Below are 24549 nucleotides of genomic sequence, written 5' to 3' on the forward strand. Positions count from 1 at the left end.
CTGGCTTTAGCGCAAAATTGATCATAAAAAGCATTCGTTTGCTTGCATTTAGGCAACGAAGTTGGTCTCCGGCCCAGCCCCTGTCTCCCTGTCACCCCCTCCCTGCGTCTGTTGGAGTTGCAGTTGCATTTTAAGTTTGCAATTTGTATTTGCAGTTGTCGGGTTTTTGTGAGTGCATATTATGCCTACTGCTTGTTTGCTTTATTGCGCTTTTCCACGCATACATCAAAAAAAGAAAAAGAAAAACCACACATATGTACAGGCATATGCATATGTATTTCTATACATATTTACATCCATCTACTCTACCTTCGGCTGTGCAATTCCGAGAGATCTGAAGCCAAGCTCAGCTGCAACTGCAACTCCAACCACGAATCGAAAACCGTTGCCGAGCTCCGCCAGCCTGTCCATTGGCTTCCAGTGCTCCCAACGTTGGCGGCGCTTGATCAGTTGCGGTTTTTACTTTCATCGCTTCGGTCGTCGGAGTCTCTCTCTCGTTTGGCTCGCCTTCTTCATCAACATCTCATCATCGTGGTCGTCGTGGTCTTGGACTTGCCCAAAATCCGAAAACAAAATCCAAGCCTTAGCAGCAGCAACGTGCCCCCACAGTGTGTTTAGAAAACAATTTGGTTGGCATTTCTTTTCATTACATTTGCATTTACAATTACATTTACATTGGCGTGGTGTGGGCTTGGGCTCTTTCTTGTTTGTCCATCCACTTGCCACCCCATTTGCAGGGGCTTGGTGTGTGTGTGAATGGATTTACCTTTGCATTTGATTACAGTACCCTGTACTTACTTGTAGGGTGGATATGTATCCTGTTTTGCAGCACAGTAGCTAGAGAGGAAGCCCTTTGTAATTTCTCTTACAAAGAAAACAAAAGTGAAGACTATTTATTATTAGTTTTAAACAACATTTGGCTAACTTTTATGCAGCAACAATAATTAATTTAGCAAGTGAAATATGTGTGCCAGAGAATTACCGGGTATCCGCTGGACGTTGCACTTAAAAATGCATTCTCGCGCAGTCCTCTTACTTTTGCTCGTTTGTGTGCTCGGGTTTTCGGTTGCATGCGTGTGTGTGTGTAAGATTCGAGTTCGAATTCGAAGTACTTCGAGAAGCTAGAAGCGTTCAAGCTGTCCTGCACGCACTCCCCCCCCCCCCCCCCCCCCCCCCCCCCCCCCCCCTGAAGCCTTTCACTTTCACTCCCGCTTGTGCGAGTACCGTTCTGATTGCGCGGCTCTCTGGAGCAATTGCATAACTGAAAACTGAGTAGGCCGCGCAGCAGATCATCATTATCCACACCATCGCGCCATCACACTCGCAGCATTGCGAATTGATACGCTGGCGCTGAGACACGGAAGTTATATAAGCAATGAATGATACCAATAACCTCCCGACGAGTCGTCATTTTTGCAGCTTAGACACGACCACGACCACTTCTCTGGTGGCTGGATGCTGGCTACTGGCTGGATGCAATGGATGTGTGGTGGATGGTGGATGGTCGATGGTGGTCACAACACGTTTAACAAGTTTTTTGCTTTCAGGAAATTTTGCAATTTTCCCAGTTGGCAAAGCAGGAGGGAGGGGTTGTCGCTGCCTAGAAACAAATCAAATGAAAATCGATTCATAAGCAAGTGAAAATTGAGTGCCAAAGTCCAAGTCCATGCTCGCCACACAGCCACAGATCCAACACAAAGTGTCCCTTCTGCATATTGCAACTTTTAAGCTTTATTTCTTTACCCAGGAAGCTGAGCCAGGACCGCCAGGGTTAATTGGAATCTGAGAATAGCGACAATGAGAGCGAGGCCGAGCAGAGGAGACCACAGAGATTGCCCCCACTGTGTGCCCAGGGAGCTGCATCAGTACACCTAAGAAGAGGCAGAGCCAAACAACATTCCACAAGACAATCAAAAAAGAGCCAGAGGAGCGAGATCCCAAGGAGCAGCAGTCAGATAAGCAGAAGGACAAGAGAGTTCCAGTAAAATGCGATCCACAAGGATTGCTCTGATCGCTGGTCTAGTGCTCATTAGCTGGCTGCTCCCGAGCAGCGCCACAGAGTCCAATGAGACGCTGAAAGGGGCGTCGGAGGCGGAGGCACTGACTGGACATCTGTTTGCTGGCAGGACGAACATAACCGTTCTGCATGAGGTGAGCAGCGATGGGGAGATCCCTATGGAACCACCCCTCACCCTTAACACGCATGAGGTGCTGCCCCTGAAGCCACTGAAGAAGAAGCCCTACCTGCCGCTGGAGAAGATTCTGCCCACGCTGGAGTACATAAAGCCGCATCCACTCAAGGAGTACGAGCTGCATCCGGTCACGTTCGACTTTAATCTAGGCGATCTCGAGGACCTGCCGCACGAGGTCATCAAGAAGGGTGAACTCACCATACCGGGCACAGAAACGGTCACTGGCAGCGAACTCAGCTACAGTCCCGATCCCAATCCCGACGAGAATGATACCGTCGATGTGGACATTGCCGAGCCGCGATCCACGGAGCCCACCACAGCCACACTGCCAGCCACCACGACACTAGCCTCCAGTTCAGATGGCTCTTTATCCTCCTCATCTTCCTCGCCCACGCCCACGCCCAGCACGCACATACTGAAGATCCTGCGGAACAAGCCTCCACCCGCGGCCAAGATTGGACGGGATCTAATGAAGCAGAGCGACGATGAGACACAGCTAAAGACCCTGGGCAGCACCATCAACAGCATCAGTCGGTATCTGGGCAGCAATGCCTCAGCGGCGGGTGTGAACATGAGCCTGGCGGAGAGCATTTACGGATCGCCCAATTACTTCCAGATCGTGGCCAATCTGTACGATCACTTCTACTGGCAGATCGCAGAGATTCGCACCAGTGTGCGCACCGGCTGTGGCCTGGAGATGCAGGCCTATCTCACAGCCCTCCACTCCAGCTACGAGTGGGCGCAGAAAGGTAAGAAAAGTCAGAAAGATCCACTAAGGATCCTCTCAATCGCTTGTACATTATTCAGCGTACGACTCCTCGGGTCGCTACCGAGGACAGCTGCTCTTTGGCAACGACAAGTGGCTGGGGCAGCTCTCCTTCTGCTACGAGCTGAACCGTCAGAGCAGCAGTGGGGAACGCAAACACTTTGATCTGGAGTTCTATGTGGCGGATGTGGCACTACATCTGCCTCGACTGAATCGATCGGTGAGTGCATTGAGCTGCTGCGATCATTGATTTCAACTTTCAATTCCCATCCGATTAGATGCTGCTGAGTCTGGGCGAGTGCCTGCCCAAGTCATGCTCGGCTCACGATGTGCAGTCGATACTCTCGCTGGATCCCTACGCTCGCATGCTGATCGTTCTGGGGGCACACAACTCATCGCTGCAGCAGCCGCCGCTGCAAGTGCTGCACGTGCGCACCGTGCCGGGTGTCTACAGCCACTGGCGACAGCTCAAGTTCCAGGTCTTCATGTAGGTGAAACCTCTGCTGCAGCCACCATATGACAGATGATCTAATCAGACTCGGGCTTTGGTGTGTCTCTCTTGCAGTAGCTTTATGCTCACCCTCCTGCTGGTGGTGCTGGTGGCTTCTTACTACCAAATGCGCATCGATGAACGGCGCCTGGTGGTTGCACCCATAGCCGCCATCAGTGGCAAGTGCGACGGATCGCCAGGCAAGAGTGGCAATGACTATGCCGGCGGCTTCTACGGCAAACCCTTCGAGCTCTTCCAGATGCGTCCGCTGGGCACTGGCAATGGTACTGCTGCCGACAGCCTCGACATGGATGTTAATGGAAATAGGCAGCGTTCGGGTGATGCCAGTGAGGTGGCAGACGGTGCTGGTGAGGCAGCAACCTCAGCACCTGCCGCTGGGGCGAGCAAATCGGAGATGACAGACTACCAAGTGGAGACGGGAAGTTGCACTGGCGCGGCAGGCACATACGAGGCAGAGCAGCCAATTGGTGAGTTTGGGGTACTGAGACTGCCGGTAGTTGCCCCTCTCCGATGATCAGTTTTCGTTGCTCTCCATCCAGCCTTCCATCAGCAGGTGCTGCTGTGCTTTGCCCTGCAAACAAATGCCAAGGCCATCCTGAACATTGAGAAGACGAAAGAGGTGAGTTAGAGATTTCGTTAGCGATCGATCCTCTGCTAATCTTCTGCTCCACCAATGGATCTCCTTACAGACACACACCTCCTGCCTGCACGGCCTGCGCGTCTTCTCGGTGCTGTGGACCATGATGGTCCATACATATCTGCAGATGTTTGCCATTGGCGAGAATAAGGTAGATAGAGTCTGCGGCATCCACACGGTTAAAGCTCATTCCCATTTCGATTCCTTATCCAGTTTGAACGCGTCATCACGGAACGCTCGGTGTGGTATCAGGTGATTGGGAATGCCACCTTTTCGGTGGACTCGTTCTTCTTTATCAGCGGCCTGCTGGTGACACTTCTCTACCTCAAGCAGGAGCGCAAGCATGTCGCCGAGACGTGCCTCTTTGTGCGTCGCAGCTGCACGGAGAGCCTGATGATGCTGCTCTATCGCTATCTACGCCTCACGCCCGTCTATCTCTTTGTGGTGATCTTCAATGACTTTGCCGTCAGGCAGGGCCTGGACTCGTCCGTCTTCCAGCCAGCCAAGATCGAGCACAACACTTGCCGCATCTATTGGTGGCGCAACATTCTGTACATCAACAACTTCTTTCCACAGCGCGAGATGTGCATGATGTGGAGTTGGTACATGGCCAACGAGATGCAGTTCTATGTGATGGCCGCCCTGCTGCTGGCCTTGGCCAGAAAGTGAGTGAGAAAGGGATCATGCTCGCGGGTTCAGCTAATTGTCCTTTGTGCTTCGCAGATACTTCAAGGCAGTGGCCTTGACGTTGATCGTCTTTCTGCTCAGCTCGTGGAGCGTCTCGGGCATTGTCTCCCTGCAGCATCAGTACACACACAAAGTGGCGCTGCCCTTTGAGTCCTTTGACTTTCTCTACGACAAGCCCTGGCAACGTGTGGGATCCTACATTGTGGGTAAGTAGCTGCACCATCCGTGGTCCTGCATGCGTTCGTTTGCTGTATGATCCACTTCTTGCAGGCATGTTCACCGGCTACGTTCTGTACAAGGTGAAGACGCCACCGCAGGTCTCGAGGCGCCTCAATGCAGCACTTTGGACGGGCAGCCTGGCCACGCTGCTGATCGTCATCTTTGGCGTCTGGGAGGGACAGCTGAGCACTGGGAGCACAGCCTTCTATGTGGGCGTTGGACACACGGCCTTTGCCTGCGGCATGGTCTGGATCGTGCTCTCCTGCTGCTGGGGCCTGGCGCCCACCGTCAATGCGATCCTCTCCTATCGCGTGCTGTGGCCCCTGTCGCGGCTCACCTACTGCGCCTACCTAATCCATCCGATCATCATGTTCATCTGTTCCTCACACATGAGCGGCACTGTGCACCTGAGCAATCTGCTCATTCTCACACTCTTCCTGGGCAATGCCGTCGTCTCCTTTAGCTGCGCCTTTGTCATTTCTGCGCTGTTCGAGGCACCTGTCATTCGCATCCTCAAGATATGCTTCAAAAAGTGATCGAAGATCAGTTAATCGATAGCTAATACTAATCGCTGCGATCTTTAATATAATCCAAGATTTGTTGTTGGTGAATTTCTAGCCCAGGATAGCTCGACTCGTTAATTGTTGATGGAGCTTACCCCTCACCCCCCCCCCTCCCCCCGACTCCAATCTAGTGGGTTCTTCTATAAATATTACTTTGTTTTTTTTTTGCCTGTGTGTGTGCTAAAACCTCTTAGAAACATGCACACACCGATTGTCAGTTAATTTGTATACTATTAATATCAAGTTAAATATTAATATTTACATTTGTATATACTATATATTTATATGCATCAATTTGTATGTACAGTACCGGACTTTTCCGGAGCTTTTCTATCGCGATTTTCAAAAAGACAAAAATTCATTTAACCAATGAATGGATCAACTTTCTATAAGATTGGCTGATTTTTATAAGCGTTACTTTATTGCATTGTACAATTTGTTAAACGAAAATATGTCTAAAACTAAGCAAAGAAAAAGAGTATTCAAACATTTAACACATAGCCCCTCATTTATCAGGCAAGATTAAATATTGATTAATAACAGAATAACAAACGTACAAAACAAAATCCTCGTGAAATAATAAAAATATGATTAAAATATTCCATATTTTACAACGGCCCTAGAAGCCATAGAAAAGCGATGGCAAGCCAACGAGCAAGCCAGTAAGTTGTCTGACAAAATGCAATAATAAATACCTTTTTTTTTTATTTAGTTCCCTCCGGCACTTTTACCACTTCGAATGAATGACAAAATTGCAAATCCTTATTTTCTAAAATATTTTAACGATTTTTGACAGCATCTTGATGCTTGATCTTGTCTGGGGCACTGGGGGCTATAAGCAATAATAATAATGACATCAACAAATATAAATGTTTGTATAATATTTTCTTGGCGAGATATAGTGGTATTTCAAAGTAGTATACTTTTTGTATATTTCATTAATTTATTATTGAATTTGTAATGGGTCCCAGAACTGCGACCGCATGTCCAACGTTCCTGAATAATTTGTGCGCATCTTTCAATCAAATTCGCGATTTCTATGACAAGCGGAACTGCCCAGCCCGTTCCAGAGTTCCACAGTAAGTCGAAGCGAAAGTCTGGAGTGACCTTAACATTGGTCAGGTCATAGCCGGCGTCAGCAATCAGCCGAATTGAAATTAATTTTGGGTTTGTTTGGGGACTGTTTTGCACTTTATCTCTATGGAACTGAAAACATTTGCAATGTGTAAAAAGTAGGAAAGCTAGCTAACTGCTCATTAGGATTTATTTCCACCTGGCTTTAACCGGTACCCAGACAGCATATTTCATTCCCACTGGCGTTTTATGATTTTATTTTTTAAAGACCTTTTTGGTTGTAACCTTATTTTGCACACAATACAATAAAGAAAGGCATGGCACTCAGCCAATATTGTTGGAAATTAAATTTTTAATCAGAGAAAATTATAGTTTCAGCAATGAAAATCTTAGCTTGCCAGAAATATTTAACGGAATATCGAAATTGAGAATTTGATTTCCAATCACGAACACACATCGATAAGCTTCGGTATATTTTGCAAATGAGAAGGTATATTTTGGTATATTTTAGAGGGCCAGGCGGTACGTCTTATCGATAACTCTCAATACACGTGCCGCGTGCGATTCGTAAACAAAATGTATTTCTATTAATTATTAGCGCAATACACAAAAGAAAGCCACAGAATGTCACGCATAATAGTCAAACAATTGCCCAAGCATGTAAGTAGGTCCAGTTGACCACACCTTCGAAATCCACTGACCCCAAAACCATCCACACGATAGATAACCGAAGATAAACTGCGCAACATCTTCGGTGCAAAGGGAACGATCACCGATCTGCAGCTTAAGTACACGCCAGACGGCAAGTTTCGTCAGTTCTGCTTTGTTGGCTACAGCACAGAGGAGGAGGCGCAGGATGCCATACAGCACTTCAACAACTCCTGCATCCAGACGAGTCGCGTTCGCGTGGAGTCGTGCGCTGCGCTGGGCAGCGAATCCAAGCCACAGTCTTGGAGCAAACATGCCAAGGATAGCAAACACAATCTGGATAAACTGAAGGCTGCCGAAGAAGAGAAGGAGAAGAAGGCAAGCCCAGGGAGCGAGTCAAAGAAGAAGGAAAAGGCGAAGAAGGATACCAAAGTCGTCGAGATTCTGGGCAAGCACAAAGATGATCCAGAGTTCCAAGAGTTCCTGCAGGCCCACGACAAGACACGCACTCTGTGGGGCAACGATCTGGGCGTGAGCGAACAGAACCCCGAGAAGGAGGACGAAGACGAAGACGAGGCTGAGCCAACAGCTGCACCCAATGACGGCGGCGTCGATGCTGATGGCGACGAACCAGCGGGCGATGAAGAAGAATCCCCAGTGGACGAGGAGGCTGAGAAGCTGGCCGAGAAGCCCATTAGTGATCTGGAGTACATGAAATCTCTGATGGCCGGCAAGGCCGCCGAGTCCACTGCTGCAGCAGCGTCGTCCAAGAAGTCAAAGGTGGAAAAGAGTAGTCTGGATCTATTCACAATTAAGATACACAATGTTCCATACAACACGAAGCGTCAGGAGGTGCTCAAGTTCTTCAAACCGCTCAAGCCGTATTCGGTTCGTCTGCCCGGCAAGGTGCACGGATTCTGTTACGTGGGCTTCAAGACCGAAAAGGACATGGCCAAGGCGATGGTAAAAAACAAGAGTTTCATCAAGGGCAAGCAGGTCTTCTTCTCGGACTTCACAGAGAAGAACAAGGTGACAAAGGCCAGCAAGAGTGGACTGCCACCGCCCAACGCACCGTCGGAGAGCGGAGCGAATTCCAAGTGGAAGCACCAGCACGATGGCCTGAGCAAAGAGGAGAACATCTCCGAGTCGGGTCGCATATTCTTTCGCAACCTGGCCTACACCACCACAGAGGAAGAACTGCAGAAGCTGTTCGAAGAGTACGGACCCGTGGTTGAGGTCAATCTGCCGGTGGATAAGCTGACACGAAAGATCAAAGGCTTTGGCACGGTCACCTACATGATGCCGGAGCATGCACTCAAAGCATTCAATGCCCTCGACGGCACGGACTTTCACGGTCGGCTGCTGCACTTGCTGCCCGGCAAGGAGCTTGACAACAAAGACCAGAACGAGCTGGACGAGGACGATTCCTCGCTGACCTTTAAGCAAAAGAAGGCCCTCAAGCTGAAAAAGAGCGCACAGAAGCCAATTGGCTGGAACACGCTCTTCCTCGGTCCCAATGCTGTGGCCGATATCCTGGCCAAGCAATTCAAGACATCCAAGGAGCGCATTTTGGACACCAGCGAAGGCGGCAGCAGTGCCGCCGTTCGTCTAGCCCTCGGCGAGACCCAGATCGTGATAGAAATGAAGAAATTTCTCGAAGATGAGGGCGTTCGTCTCAGTGCCTTTGATGAGCCCTCGCAGAAGCGCTCCAAGACTGTAATCCTAGCCAAGAATCTGCCGGCAGCGACCGAACTATCAGAGCTGAGTCCCATCTTTAGCCGTTTCGGACCCATTGGACGTTTGGTACTGCCTCCCAGTGGAGTCACGGCGCTCATCGAGTTCTGTGAGCCGTCGGAAGCACGTCAGGCATTCAAGAAGCTGGCCTACAGCAAGTTCAAGAATGCGCCCCTTTACCTGGAGTGGGCGCCGGAGCAGACCTTTGCCACAACGCTCAGCGGTGAGCCGATCATACCGAAGACAGAGAAGGAAGAACCTAAAGAAAAGGAGCCGAAGCGAGCGCCAACGCCAGAAGTTAAAGAGGAGTCGAAGCCTGAGCCTGTAGACGACGAAGAGCCCGAGCCAGACACCACAATTTTCCTGCGCAACTTGAACTTTAAAACCGTAAAGGAGACCGTGCTGGAGCATTTCCGCCACCTGGGCGCCATTCACTCAGTGGAGATAGCGAAGCGCAAGGATCCCCAGAACCCACAGCAATTCAGCTCACTGGGCTATGGCTTCATACAGTTCAAGAAGGCTTCCGTGGCAGATCATGCGCTCAAGAATCTGCAGCTCACCCACATCGATGGCAATCCCGTGGAGCTCAAGCGTAGCGATCGCGTTCTCAAGTAAGTAACATAACACCCTGGAAAATGCCACAAAGGTTCATGTAATCTTTCTTTTGCAGAAACCAAAACGAGGATGCCTCACGACGTGGCCAGTCAGCGCAAAAGAAGCAAACGGGCACAAAGATCCTAGTGCGAAATATACCCTTCCAGGCACAATACCGCGAAGTGCGAGAGGTTTTCAAGTAAGTGACAGCCACATGGCCCTGTTTCCCTTGTTTAATCCTTTGATGATTCTCCTCTTGCAGGGCCTTTGGCGAGTTGCGTTCCCTGCGCATACCCAAAAAGGTGACAGCGGGCGAGGATGCCCACCGTGGCTTTGGCTTTGTTGACTTCATCACCAAGGCGGATGCCAAGCGCGCTTTTGATGCGCTCAGCGCCAGTACCCATTTATACGGACGACGCCTGGTGCTCGAATGGGCCTCACACGATGATCAAAACGATTTGGACGAGCTGCGCAAGCGTACTGCAGCCAGATTTGACGACACACAAGCGGGAACGGCGGCCAAGCAGAGTAGACGCGCGTTCTTCGATGTTGAGGGCAACATCCAGGCGCCAGAAGAGAACGAGGAGGAGGAAGAGAACCTAGGACGTGGTCATGTCAGGGATCGTTAAACGCTTTTACCAAGTAAAAGCTTGTGTAATGAGTTCTTGTATAAAATATAAATTAAAACAATTTTTAAACCAAATTAGCCTTGTTTGGGTTTCTAAATGTTTTCTTTTGATGTTGTTTAGAGGAGGAGTTCGGAATGTAAGAGGAATGACAGCTGGGTATATTAGGGATTATCTAAATGTTTATCTGAACACGAGTTCAGAGCTGCAACAGCTCCAAAAAGATGTATTTCATGAACACGACACAGAAAAAAGATTATCTGTATCGTGAACGACGAAGTTACATGCAGAGAATGATTTGCAAAACAAACCAACATTGTTCTGAAAGCATAGACCTACAAGTTGTAGTACTTTATAATTGATTAGTTGACGGTTAGTCAATCACATTATGGGGCATATCCTATTATCTTTTTGTACACAGAAAATGTTAAAATAAACGATTAATAATAACGAATCGATTAAATTTATACCAATTTGCTCAACGTCTCTGAGGATAGAACTTGTATGCACGAGGAGTAGTGTGTAGTTGTAGTTGAAGTTATAGTTGTTCGAACACACATATGTATATTTAAGATAAGCTAATCATCGCAGACACGTAGCTTCCATTTTTCCACACATTCCAATTTAATTTGATAACCATCTTGCGACTATGACTTACGAAAATGTGTACGGATTATACGTAGAAATATAATGAAAGAACTACCAAATTTCTAAATAGAATATATTTTATTTTACGCTTCTTTTTATATTTATATATAAAACCTAAACAATTAATATAAAACAAGACGACGAAAAAAAAAAACAGAACTTTATGTAAGCATACACATACTCTCGATCACTGCACATCAACGCCAATCAATCAATCTTCCATTCTACACTTGGGTAATTATAAGTCCTACGTAATCGTATTGTAATGATTATTTAGGTGTATGTGTCTGCCATTGAAGTATATTTATTTTATTTATATACTTTTGAAAATTGGAAATTTTTGCATTTGCATTTGCATTTGTTGTGGGTTTTGCAGTAAGCTGAGGGTTAGGCAGGTGGCAGGAGCACCGATCGTGTGTGTGCGTAACGCTCTCCTATGTTTTGGTGTGTGTGGTATACATTATGCGTAAAGCTGAAGAAGCATATCATCTATATATGAATATATATGTTTGTGTGTTGTCTATATATTTGTAGGATATATATTTCTATACGTATCATATGTTCGACGAGTATACAAGCCAAGAAGCTACATAAGGTAAGCCTTGTTAGGGACAGGGACTGTGTCTGTGTCTGTGGATCAGCCAAAGTGTTGAACACTTTAGCATCCGTGCAGTGTATATATTTGTGTGTGTGTGCGCCAGTGACCGCCATTGAGCAGTTTTTGTAAATTTGTTCATTCATTTAGTAGGTTTTTCTCTTAATTTGTTTCTTTTAAATCCGTAAATCGTTTGGCAGACTCCCCGCTGCCGCTCCGCTTTCCTTTCTCATTCTCCGGTTATATACAACTGGCAGCTCATTTTCCAGTGAGTGTGTGCGTGTGCGTGTGCGTGTGTGTGTGGGTGTTTGTGTTTGCTTGGAGGGATTGGGATGTGAAACTGGGGCTTCAGCGTGTGTGATCTGGACAAAGTGCTTGCATTTACGCGTGGCTATTGCTATGTTTAAAAAAAATATATATATATATATTTATATATCATCCAATCCAATCCCGTGTGTGTGTGTGTGTGTGTGTAATTCTAGTTCTTAATGCGCGCCTGCAGAAAGCAATAGAGTATCCCGGCCTGGGCCATCACATCCACAGTGCTGGCCGCGAGTGGATCCTTTTGCTTCACCTGCGTCTGTCCCGGCCGCAAAAGTGTGGGCCCAAAGACCATTGCCAGATTGTGCAGGGACATCTTGTTGTCGGCCTCCTTCTCGTGGACTCTGCAGGGGGGGGGAGAGGATTGTGCAAGGATTAGCTGGATTCAGTTGGTTTCAGTGGAGGCTCCCTACCTGATCAGATGATCGAGGATCAAACAGATCGATGCCTTGTTGGCCTGCGGCAGCTCGTCAAACACCTTCAGCAACTCGTTGATACGCGTTGCCTCGTTGTTGTTGCTCAGCGTGCTGAATGTGTCGAAGAAGCGCGGATATAGCTGATCCGTGAACAGAGCTTCGGGCAGCTCACGCAGGAAAGTCTTCAGTATGCCCGTCACCGAGTGAATGTCCACCTCGCGCAGCAGCTGCTCCGCCTCATAGGCATCTGGGTTGATAGGATCGAGAATCGTTAAAAGTCAGGCTTAAATCGGTATAATTAGATCTTTGCTTACCCGACTCAAAGGCCTTCTTCAGCTTGGACAGATCGGAGGCAGAGCCGCTGACGCGATAGCAACCCACCTCCAGCATTCCACGTCGCTCCACCTCCCGTATGCAGGCACTGATGATGAACGGAATGTCGCGTTTCTCGCGTCTAAAATGGGAGACAAAACAGATACAAGTATCAAGAAGTGCTGCAGTGGGTGGAGCAGCCAGAAGACACTCACTTTAATACTTGACTCATTTTGACACCAAAGAGGGCGCCTGGCTTCGTTGTGGCACGGCACAGCTCACCGGGCACAAAACGGAAGCTGCAGCTCAGCTCTAGGGTCTCGCTCAACTTGATTGTGCGCATCTGCTGGGTCTCAGTCAGCCAGCTGTGGCTCAACTGCACAAGAGAGAGAACAGATTAGTGGGGGGATTGGAATTAGGGGAGAGAATTATTGTATTGCTACCTTTAGTATGTGTTTGGCTCTCAGCAGCGGACGATCCTTTGCTTCGTAGAGTAGAATGCGCACATTCTGACTGCCCTCCAGTTCGAGCATAAAGCTCTCGTTCCACACTGGCGTTTGGCTGCGGCAAATGATTTTTGTGGTGGCCTTGCGGAAGTAGTGACCATAGGAGTCCACCTCAACGCATGTATAAAGATCCGATGGCTTCTCGAGCCCGGCTAGGCCCTGTATGCTCATGTGTAGATCACCGACAAGCAGGCTCTCGTCGTTGGTGTTGCGCATCAGATACGAACCCATTTCAGTCTTCATGCCCTTTTGCATGGCCACAATGAAGGCGGTGACCTCCAGCGAGTTGATGGTATTCGCTCCAGGCAGATTGCACTTTTGCTGCAAGGCGAAAAAAGGATCAGAAATGTTGTGCCAAATGTGCCACTGCTTTGTGCCACACACCTTGAGCGATGTGATTGAATCAATCCACTGTGATCGCTCAAAGTCCGAGCTGAGGAAGAAGGTGACAGCCTTGTTGTTGGCCTTGTTTCCCAGGCGAAGTACCAGATTGGGCGTGGCCAGCACCAGCTGTGACTCCAGATCGGCCAACTTGCGGCGATACTTGTCGCCGGTGCGCACCCCATTGGCCTCCAGGATGAGCTGGTCACGCACCGAGCGTAGGTTGCGCTTCACTTGCGAAATGTTCGCGGGACTAGATTCCTTGAGCTCAGCCGCGCTATCGGCCTCTTCGTAGACGGTGATATCCTTGAGCGGTATGAACCACTTCAGCTCGTAGTCAATGCGATCACGGCCCAGAGCCTTGTACTTGGCGCACGCAATCACATCGTTGAAGAGGAAGAGATGCCGCAGCTTGCGATGCCCGTCCACGAGCTCCACAATGAAGGAGTTGCGCACCATGCGCCTCAGATTTCGGTTGGACTCTGTGGGCAGACGCTGGCAGACGTTGAACTGGTTAAGGAACATCTGTATGATCTTTTGAGCCTGCCGCAGCGGCTGATGGTCCGGATGGTTGGCTGGTGTCTCGCGCAGCAGATCATTAAAGACCATCGCATTGATTTGAACCCTGGCCACCGGCTTGTGCAGCAGATCCTCCAACGTGAGCGACTGCTCCGTCTGCAGATTAACAACGATCGTCGCGACGATCTTCTTGAATTGCGGATTGCTGGCACTGCACTTCTTCACCGTCTCGATGGCCTGGCCATAGTTGTGCAGGAAGGCGCTGTACAGCTCGAACATGTCCGCCAGCCGCTTGAAGGCCTCTCCAATCAGCACATCGCCGCCCTCGTGCGACACAATTGTCTTCAAGTCACTCAGGAAGGCCGTGTGCACCTCGAAGAGCTCATCGATCTTGAAGAACATTGTGTTCTCCTCCTCCTCCTTGATCACAGGCTGAGAGGTGCCCAACGTTGCATGGATTGCCTTTTTATACTGCACACGGAAAATGTAATAATAAATAAATGGAATACAATTCCGAGTGAAATTCTGACTGCTCTCACCTGCATCATCTTGTTAAGGCACTCCACGTAGATCGTCTCGCTGTGTATGATGGAGCTCAGTATGGATCGTATCTTGGCACCACGCGCATTCCCACTCACCTGCGAGAGAGGGAGATCAAAAAGTTCAACAAATTAAAACAGATTGAACCATAGATAGACAGATATATAGATAGATCGTGGTGTATATTGTACAAGTGCTGGGATAGATGGAAATGTCTACAACCATTTCCAAACCAACAAATTATGAATCGACTCTGGCCGAAACTGAGCCTGCAAATACACTGATTATTCGTATTTCGACAGATTTATGACTCATTCTATGTTGGTATTCGTCACTGTAACACTCAGAATGGATCGCCCAAAGTTGCTTCATCGAAAAGGTGCACTTCAGATGAGTTCTTGTTGAAAAGAACGTGGAGAATCGTAGCACAGGAAGCACTTTTGGGTGGCCAAAATTAGGAATATACAAATCTTTAATGCAATGCGGATCAATTTCAATCGTTATACAAACTGAAAGATAATTTGTTGGCTAGCTAGCAGACAAACTTGCTTTAATTTTACGAGGATAGACCTCTCTTTTGTTCCTGGCAATCCATTCTCAGCTGGACAATACGAATAACCTTCACGTTGCTGGTCTTTTAAGCAAAACATAAAACATATAACAAGCAAACCAAACCATGGTGTAGGGGGTAATGAACTGAGAAATGAAAGTGAGCAGAACAGATAGCTGCGGCATGGACAGAGATGGAGATGGATGGCAATGCTCGCTCTGAGGACAGACAATGCGAGTACAACGCGAATAGCACGAATGGATAGTAGTTTGTACAGTGAACATAATATAACAAATGGACGAGCACAATTGAAACTGAAAGAACGAGGTGCCAGGGTGGGGGATTTGTTTGCGTCTGGCAGGACACAGTGATTGAGCCAAGCATTGAGGAGCTAAAGCCATGTATAAGAGAATACATATTTAAATGCTAATGCGAATGCTTGGATGCAGTCGATGAATGCTCGCTAATACAATAAAGGGTTCGGGTGAGGGTTCGGGTTCGTGTTTGGTTTCGGTTTCGGGGTTCAAGTTAAGGTTACCAACTGGTTCCGGTACTCACGAGTATCGCTGAAACTAAGTTCTGTTGGGAGAAGAGAACAAAAGAGAGTGAAGATAAAAGAAACAAACAAAAAAAGACTCTTGGTTAGTATATTAGTAGTTTACAAAATGTTAAAGTTAAAATAACTACAAATTTTAGGGGGTTGTTCAGGGCGCAGCATGGGCAGGTGTGATGTTTGATTTCAAATTTAATTTACTTCGAGTTAATATAGAACCTTCTCCTCATCATAATATTTTAGACGATTTTGTGAATCTTCTTTTATGTAAAACAATTTCCGCGGACTATAAGTGTTATTATCACACAAGAAATTATATTTATTATTCCACAATTGAACCATTTCCATCTATGATGAGTACATTTAGTCTTTGAGTTAATTTGAATCAAAGCAAACTAATTTGAAATAAAATTCCATTGGTTAATTCGGTTACTGCGAAGTATTCCTACATATTTATATGTCTGGGGCACTCAGAATGGCAGCGTTTACGACACAAAAAGTATTTTTTTTGTATCACTCTCGTTCATGTCTCGCTGTCTGTACATTCATTGATTAAATGCAAACAAACAGGACACATTCGAGTATTGGGGACCATATACCGCAGATGAATTCAATTGGATCCTCGGTAAGAGTATGCCCAGAGATGGAACTACCCATCTTAACGGAACACCCACCCCAGGGAAATTTCAAATCAATTAACGATGACAAAGTATGACAAGTGGCGAGTCGTGCGCTTAGTCATGAGGTTACATCAGCGACTTAACCCCTCAGCTGCTGCGCTTTGTCGGGGACTGGGACTGGGACTGGGACTGCGGCTGGAGCCAGGGATTTGGAGGGTAAGAGCGAAAAAAATCATCCGTGAATAACAACAAACCTTGCGCAGTGCACCTGGTGTGGTTTGTGACGTGGTCTGCTCGTCGTGTGAAATGGTGCGTAGTATGGGCGGTCCCTCGTACTCGCCATCGCTGTCCAGTGAACTGGAACGGGTCTCATTGCTCTGTCTGCATAGAGAAGAAGTCAAATACAAGTCAATATCTTGGTCAGACAGACACTCACTGAAGAAAGTAATCGATGTTCACATAGTTTGAGGTACGACCAGGAGATTCAGGATCCACCACGCTCGTCTGACTGCTGAGCCCCTGGGCCATGGGCAGGGTGCTGCTGCCAGGCGTGGAAAGATCATCACGACTCGACGAGGACCCAGTGCGTCCGGGCTTGATGAAAACATACTCCCCATCGCCATTATCCAGCGGCACGCTGTCATAGTATGGCTCATGATCCGCCGGCGACTGATGTGCTGCCGCCTTGGCGCTCTCCGAACTCAGCGAGGAAACGCTCTCATAGCTCTTGATCTGTACAGAGAGAAAGAGAGAGAGAGAGAGTCAGTTCATGCTCAGTCTGACCATTCTGAGTGTACACTTACAACTTCCGATATGCCTTGTGATGCCAGTGATTCCTTGGAGCCAGCACTGCGTTGTGTCGCTGCTCCTCCACCGCTGCCAGCGCCTCCCTCTGCGTCGCTGGCCTGCAGAGAGGTGCGCGACTTCTTCTCGAGGCTGCTGGTGGAACTGCTGTCGGCCACTGCCAGTTTTGCAGTCTTGTTTAGGCTGCCTGTGGGCGAGGCTCCGACTGTCCCCGCTCCAGTTCGTCCCGGATTTAGAGGTCTGCCGGGCGTGGAAGAGGTACGTCCCAGACTGCTGCTGCCGCCACTGGCGGCGCTAGAGGACGCATCGCTACGCTTCGCATGCTCCAGGCTGTCCATCTTGCCGACCATCTTACGGCCCAGCTCCTCCATCAGCTCCGGATTGGTGACAAACTTCCCCAGCTCCGGCGTGGTCTTCCTGTTGTTCGCGTACTTGGCGTCCAGATTCTCCGACGACTTCTGCCTAAGGATGTCCGAGGGCTTAATGTTGCGCTCCAGCGAATTGCCCGGACTGTCCGAGGAGAGGCTGCCGCTGCCGACAGAGCTGCTGGGCAGGGGCATGGTGCTGCCCGCATATGCCGCAGTCTCGCGCTTCGGCGACGATGACAACTGATGATGCTGCTGGCTGGGAATGGTGGGCGGCTCTACGCGTCGTATATTCTTTGGAGGAGGTCTGGAGAGGGAATCAAAGATAGAATCAATCACAGAAGTCATCTCCTCCTCCCACTCACCTGGGTGGCATTTTCTTCTTGGCTTCCATGTACGAAGACAATGATGGCGACAGGGGCGGTGCCGATGGCTCGGCGCCCAGTCCAGATCCAGCTCCTGGCGCATAGCGTGAAAATGTGGATGGTGGCGTCGGCTGCTGGTCGTTTCCTGAGGATGCCTCGTCACCATCTTTGTCTTTGGCCTCCTTGACCTGAATGACGGTGACGTACTGCGACGTGGTCTTGCGCACCGGCTGTCGCGCGGATGATTCCCGCTCTGCCTCAACGGCCTCCGGCCGCTTGACGCCGCCTCCACTATTGATTGATGCCGCCAGCTCCGTGATGCACTGATGCAGTGCTCCATTGGCATCCTTCTCGTTGCCGCTGTCTTTGTCTCTGTCCTCTCGCTCGAAGCTGGGCTCCAAACCGCGTTTGTCACCCGCGATCGGGGCAGAGTTCAGCCCACTACTACCGCCCGAACCGTTCCCATTCCCATTTCCCACGACTGCTCCTCCACTTGCACTTCCTCCCGCCCTACTGCCGCTGCCAGCGGCATTCGATGTGTGTGTGTATTTGTTGTCTGTGTTGAGCGAGAGCCGATCCTTGTCCTTGCCCCCAGCCACCGACAGCGAGGATGACTCGCGCAGATTTAGGCTAGATTTCTATAAGAAGAAAAGAATAGAAGGTGTGAGTTTACATAAACAGATGTGTTTTTTATTTGGAATATATTTCGTCCTGCCCTAACCCATATGTTCCCGTATTTATACAGATACCAATTGGAAATTGGAAACTTGCTTCGGATTCTTTTTTAGGGCTGAAAGGTTAATGATACCATAGATACACTCTTAGAGAACCCCATCATGTGGGGTTCCACTACTTTTAGTTGACAAAACAGTTAAACGGTTCCCCATCTCAGGCTTTTCTCCAACCCCAATGGTGCATCTATAAATATCGCAGATCCGTACAGACTGTCCATGGTGCTGAATCTCGAATTAGATTGAAACATTATTATAGGCAAAATGATTAATTCATTTGCCATGCCTAACATATGATGGACGAAAAGGTAGGTCCAAGGCTTTTCCTCCACATTACAGATGGGCAATTCCGTCAAAAAAGTTTAGAACTTTGAAAATGAACACCTTACACAGGGAAATATTTATTTACCAATTACCCAATTTACTGAGTTTTTGGGGCTGTTTTGAATATTTTCGCATCGTAGACCGAAAAGATTTGAACCTTGTTCTGAACTGCCTAGATAACCCTATTTTAGGAAGGTGTTAATTAACCGGTGCCCGGGTCTAATCAGGTCTAAGCCATTTACGACGCTAACGCCCCCCACTTTTTCAGACACTTCCCTCCAAGCAGACACAACTATTTACTTATGTATACCCCAACTTTTCTCTTTGTAGATTCCCGGCACGTAACGCATTTAATTTTATTTTATTTCGTATCTTTGGTCTTCTTTTTCGGTTCCATTTTAAATGGCAGAAACGACGGACAAACCTGACTTTTGGGACCGGCGTATGTGTGTGTGTGTAGCCGGTGTTGGATCGCTTTTTATGTTTAATTCCAAAATTTGCTGGCTTTGAAAAAAAGTGAAAACTACAAAAACCAACAAGAAGAAAAATAGAGGGGAAGAAGTGTGGGTGGGGGAAGGGGGCAAACAAAAACAACTGTAAATACAAATGAATAAAGAGAGCAGACAGACACAAAAAAGACCAGCAGGCAGGCCAGACAGACAAACGCGTTTATTACCAAAATGGAAAACTGCCATGGCTGGGCAGGGGAAGAAGAAGGAGGGAGAGGTGTAAGTGGGAGTGGTAATGGCGTGGTCTATCAGAGTTGATGTGTGTGGGTGGATGGGATAGATGGATGGATGGATGGATGAATGTGGAATGTGACCAAGCGAAGCGAGGAAGAAAGCGTGCACAAATCGTCAAAGCCCGTCAATGAAGGTCGATGGCTACTCTTTGAGCTCTCCAGTTACTTGCTCTCTCTTTGTGTGTCTCTCTCTCACTGCTTAGCAATTGCTTAGCATATTCTTCAATTAACAGTTGCTTGGCATGGGGTCACAGATAGCCCCAGCCACTTTGTCACAGCTGATGCGTTTGCATGCGTGACTAATGCCAGCTTCCACATCCACCGAAGGTTGTTCTGTACATAGGAACACATGTATGTACTACATAAATCGACATTAGCGTGCATTCTGCATTTGTTCCATTACAAACGAAACGGGACACGACCCTCATGGATTAGTTGAGCCCCAGCCTCACCAAGTGCCGCTAGCAGCCGATTACAATCAGCTGACTGGATCTCTCACTCGCACTCTCTGACTTTATATCTCTCTTTCAGTAGAACAGCTGTTGTTGTTGAGTCAACTGTTCTCGGGCTCTCTCTCACCCTCGCATATTGCTAGTTCGAGCTTATCGGGAAAAAGGAAATACAGATTTTTCATGCTTGAGGCTAAGAAAGGGCGCAACATCATCGGACTCACGCATTTTCAAACAGTTGTTCGCTGTCTATCTGCCACTCTAAGTAACGAGTATGAAATATTGTATACATATACACACACACACACACACGAATACGTGTACATGTTCATGTGCAGATATTTGTCAAGTGCCTTTTGCGACAAAGCAAACAACGTTGCTTAGTGCTTTTGCCTAAACGCTTTTTTAGCCGCTTTCCGTTATTGCTTAATTTCTTGGGTATCAGTAAACGTTCAGGCCCACGCACACTAACGGACGGATAGAGGTGTCGTGTATGTGTGTGTGTGTGTGTGTTGTGGGTCTACGTACAATGTACATTGTTATATGGTATTTTTGCGATAAGCTTATTGATTTCAACTTGTGATAATACAACAACAACAAAAACGACAGTTTTTATTTATTTTAAAGTTTTTTTTTCACTGATTACGCACCCCTCTGGACCATAATTTGATTTTCTCCTTGAAGGAAGCCATGCTCCTTCAGCGCCACTGTGTGGACGCACTGTCTCTGTTTTTATCACTCTCTTACTCTCCCTCTCTCTCTATGCCTTCTTCTCTTATGTGCAATAAGAACAACAAAACGAACGTGGGCGCAAGAACAAGGAGAAGCACTACACTGCACTGCACCGATTGATAGCCTCGGGAAATAACTCCGCCCAGCAGAAGTAAGCAGAGCGACGACGCCAAATGACGCTAACTGCGACGCCACCAGCCCGTATGACTATGACTACGGCGACGCGACCACGAAATTTGAGTCAAACGAACGCGTTACTGGAACGGTACCAGAAACCGAAGGCGGGGAGCTCAACGGCCGCCGAGGTTGACGCAAAAAAAAAAAGTTAATTATTAATTTACGTAATTGTTGTGCTGTTTCTGTTTTTCGCGGTCGGTGCAGGTGTTTTGCTTGCTTTTGTTCCCACTGTTAGCCGATGTTCGGAAAATCGGCGTCTGTTATTGTCGCAAAGATTCACCACGGATGCGTAATGTAATGTCACGGGAAAAGAGCGGACCAGAATCCCGTTTGGCTCGTGCCCGTTGCCGTTATTTACAAGTGTTGGCGACTGCGACGATGACAATGACAGCACCAGCGCCCCACCAGCAGCTGCGGCAGCGACCGAACGGATTCCGTAGTCGGCAAGCGACACGCAAAACGCACACACACACATGCACGCGTGCACAGACAGATATGCCCAGTAAGAATGAATTGGTATGTATGTGTAGATAACGGACAAAAGTTACAGATATCGAAGTGGTAGTACCCATGGGGATACATATACAGGCCAATATGCAACGTATTGGCAGCGACGCGACAGCAGAAGCTTCAGCCGTCGATCGAGATAGCAGAACGAGAGAGAGCCCTAGACCTACATTAGGTGAAGGAATGAACTGCAAGGATCTTGTAGAAGTTCCAATAAGCTCTGAGCTAGTTCAGCAAATAACAATTTGGCAATGCAACGTATAACGTGAGACTCCTCGAAATTAAATTAAACAATATGTGGTACTAGAAAAAACGAAGGAAACCCCGCGACCAACCCAGACGGATATACAAGTTTTTTCTCTGCTAGTTTGCATTATTTAAATCCTTTGAAGGCATCCCGCCAATGTTCTTCTAAACGTTCTTTTGAACTAGTTCCGTTATATTTCACTCAATGCATAGCTGCTGCCGCGTACAATGTAGATTCATTCCCCGGCTACACCGTAACATGGGGGCCACCTACACATGTACAGACATTTGTACATGTACAAGCTAAATTGATTGCGCTGCTTCTTTCACTCTTCCTCTTCTGTTGGATAGATTGATAAGCAGGCAATGACATTTGCAAAAGAAATGAACAGCGCAGCTGACTGCAGCAGCCTACGCGTTATTTCTGAGGGCCTGCTATCAGTCTCGCGTTACCCTTCGACGAGGCAAAAAGGGAGTTACTATTTTGTGTGTACATATGCATGCTTTTGTTCTATATGGTTTGTACTTACGAACTCCTTTTCCACGGCAGCTGCTGTTGTTGTTGCGCCATTACTGCTACTCCCACTCACACTCCCACTGCCGCTGGCTGCCTCGAATAGCGCAGTTGGATCTCCGCCTGAGGCGCGATACTTTTCCACATCGGAGAGCAAGCGTTCCAGATACTCCACATAAAGCGTCTCCTGTTCAAGCTCCTTGCCCAGTTCTGTGATCTTGACACGATGCCGCTCAAGGGAGGCGCGAACATCCTGCTCCCAGGCATCGGAGAGCGAGCTCTGTGGAAAACGTTGCATCCACAGGCGTTGGAAATCATCAAAGACGCTCATGACGCTCCCCCTCTGCCCCTCTGTTGGGCTCCTTCTGTTGTTGTTGCTGCTGCTACTTCACTTCGTGTTGTTGTGCGGCTTATTGGATGTTTGATATTGCTTGAGATGCACCTATTGCTACTGCTGCTTCTGCTTCTGGCTCTCACTCAAAGATGATGATGTCGATGACCACGTTGATTACGATGTTAATTATGACGAAGAGGGCGAGGTTGGTTTTTATGTAACAAGCACCAGTTGTGCGTTGTCACCTTGGCTGCCTGCAAAATCACATTTGTACATGCACATATGCACATATGTATCTACGAGAGAGTTAACGAGAATGTGAATGTGTGTGTGCCTGTGTGTGGGGGCGTGTGCGTCACAGCCTCGTCTCCCTTAGCCCCTTGAGTGTATCCTTGCGTGCGGGCAACAACAACCTCACTAGGATGCAAATCAATCCACCTTCCAGCTTCAAGCTTCTCGGTATTAAAACCACAACAAAATATTAATGACGTTCCTTTTTCTGTTTTTTAAGAAGTGCGGCTTAGAACCGGTTTGGTTTTGGTGCACTGGTCTATTCTGCACTTGTATTAGTGTGTGTGGTCCCGTTTGTTGTTGCCCTTTCGAATTCATTCGAATGCCATGTTGCTGCTTCTTCTTTCTGCCCATCTTCATTGTTTTTGTTTCTTTCTTACTTTTAGCCAAGGCCAAAAGTGATTTTGGTCCAGGGTGCGATAATGGAGGCGCAGACGCAATGAATTTCTTTTGAACTGTTCACATTTTAACTATCAAGACAGCAGAAACAACAAGGCAGACAGACAGACAGACAGTCAGACGGACAGAGAGAGTAGCCACCACAAATGCACTTCTCACTCTTCTTTCTACACTTCCACTCCAACACCTCCTTCCACTAAAGAAACAGTCAGTGGGCGTTGCAGCTGGGTCGCAGCTTAATGCCGCCAGCGTCGCTGCTACTACGCTGCCCTTACCATACACAATCACACAAATGCACGCACGCACACGCTTCACAGTATCCTTATACGGATAAATACAGGGGGGGAAGGAAGCTGTGTATTGAGACTTGTCACGAAACTTTGAAACCAAAAAAAAACAACTATATTTCACTCTTTCGAGCACACACGCATGCAGAATACACGGATGCCGCTTCAGTGGAGAAGCAGAAATACAGACAACACATTTGCATATGTGCAGCGCATTCTGGGAGACTGTTCTAGTGTGTGTAAATCTCGGCTTTGGTTTTAGTTTAACTCACGTTTCATTTTTTTGCTTCACAATATACACTTTTTTATCTTTATTAAACAATGAATTTGGTTAGTTTTCTCGGCACACACATTTAATAATTCACTTTCACATTGAACATCACAAATGTATTTACATATATGTATTTGTATATGTATTTCTCTGCAGATGACAATAGTGTTGGGCAACAGTGTGACCGCGAAATTATCGATAAAATATACCGTCCGGGCATCGCAAATATACTAAAATATCCCATTGAATCTTCAAAATATACCGTAGTCTTAATGCCATTCCACGACTTTGATGTTCTATTTAATATTACCAGCTTGCAAAGACTTTTAACACTGAAACAATAGCTTAATCGGTTTAAAGGATCAACTTGAAGTATTGTAATTACTAATTTTTATTGGTTTGTATACCTAATGCTCTTATATTTTACAAAATTGTATATGCATTTTTCATTAAAATCGACCTTCTGGAAGCAAGGGAGCTTCTCTACAGTATGTAACTGTATGTACATTATTAAAAGAGACATGTATATTAACTGATATAATTAAAATAAATTTGAAAAAAATGGCGCGCACAATATGTAATATGTATTTATTCCTATTCCATATTCCATAATTAGCAATTAATTCTTAATTGAAAATACATAAATAAATATATACTATAAACCATATAGTGTCTATAGCCCAATATTCATATGTATTTTATTTTTTTTATTTAGTTGTTCTCATTAGGTGTTCAAACTCCCTTCGCAAAGGAAAAGAGCTTTCAAATTCCCTTAACAAACCAAGGGAGCTTTCATGGT

The 24549-nt window shown here is 47.3% G+C and overlaps 3 protein-coding genes across 7 annotated transcripts; 2 read left to right on the forward strand and 1 right to left on the reverse strand.

Annotated features, from left to right (window-relative positions):
• The first annotated feature begins 463 nt into the window (after window positions 1–463).
• Window positions 464–5877, forward strand: LOC117588593. The gene is made up of 10 exons (XM_034279998.1): window positions 464–629; window positions 1748–2941; window positions 3000–3178; window positions 3237–3445; window positions 3524–3936; window positions 4009–4088; window positions 4159–4257; window positions 4320–4771; window positions 4830–4999; window positions 5064–5877. The coding sequence occupies exons 2-10, from the start codon at window positions 1987–1989 to the stop codon at window positions 5546–5548; spliced, it is 3042 nt and encodes a 1013-aa protein (XP_034135889.1). The 5' UTR covers window positions 464–629; window positions 1748–1986; the 3' UTR covers window positions 5549–5877.
• A 1281-nt stretch (window positions 5878–7158) lies between these two features.
• LOC117588791 (probable RNA-binding protein 19) lies at window positions 7159–10328 on the forward strand. Its single transcript, XM_034280298.1, has 4 exons — window positions 7159–7309; window positions 7373–9642; window positions 9702–9824; window positions 9888–10328. The coding sequence occupies exons 1-4, from the start codon at window positions 7274–7276 to the stop codon at window positions 10252–10254; spliced, it is 2796 nt and encodes a 931-aa protein (XP_034136189.1). The 5' UTR covers window positions 7159–7273; the 3' UTR covers window positions 10255–10328.
• A 669-nt stretch (window positions 10329–10997) lies between these two features.
• On the reverse strand, window positions 10998–23905 carry LOC117588789 (active breakpoint cluster region-related protein). 5 transcript variants are annotated; one of them, XM_034280294.1, is made up of 14 exons: window positions 23752–23905; window positions 22185–22756; window positions 17747–18384; window positions 17016–17688; window positions 16649–16944; window positions 16467–16593; window positions 15598–15618; window positions 14489–14587; window positions 13434–14420; window positions 12987–13370; window positions 12759–12919; window positions 12546–12685; window positions 12229–12478; window positions 10998–12159 (listed from the first exon to the last, which is right to left on the reverse strand). In XM_034280294.1, exons 2-14 carry the CDS (start codon window positions 22497–22499, stop codon window positions 11973–11975), a joined length of 4278 nt encoding a protein of 1425 aa, XP_034136185.1. In that variant the 5' UTR covers window positions 22500–22756; window positions 23752–23905; the 3' UTR covers window positions 10998–11972. The 5 variants fall into 5 exon arrangements, with proteins under 5 accessions (XP_034136185.1, XP_034136184.1, XP_034136186.1 ...); XM_034280293.1 differs by having other exon boundaries at window positions 22185–22798; window positions 23752–23902; XM_034280295.1 differs by lacking the exon at window positions 15598–15618 and having other exon boundaries at window positions 22185–22798; window positions 23752–23902.
• Between the last annotated feature and the right edge of the window lie 644 nt (window positions 23906–24549).

Source organism: Drosophila guanche, unplaced genomic scaffold (assembly GCF_900245975.1).
Source record: "Drosophila guanche unplaced genomic scaffold, DGUA_6, whole genome shotgun sequence".
NCBI classification, from domain to species: domain Eukaryota; kingdom Metazoa; phylum Arthropoda; class Insecta; order Diptera; family Drosophilidae; genus Drosophila; species Drosophila guanche.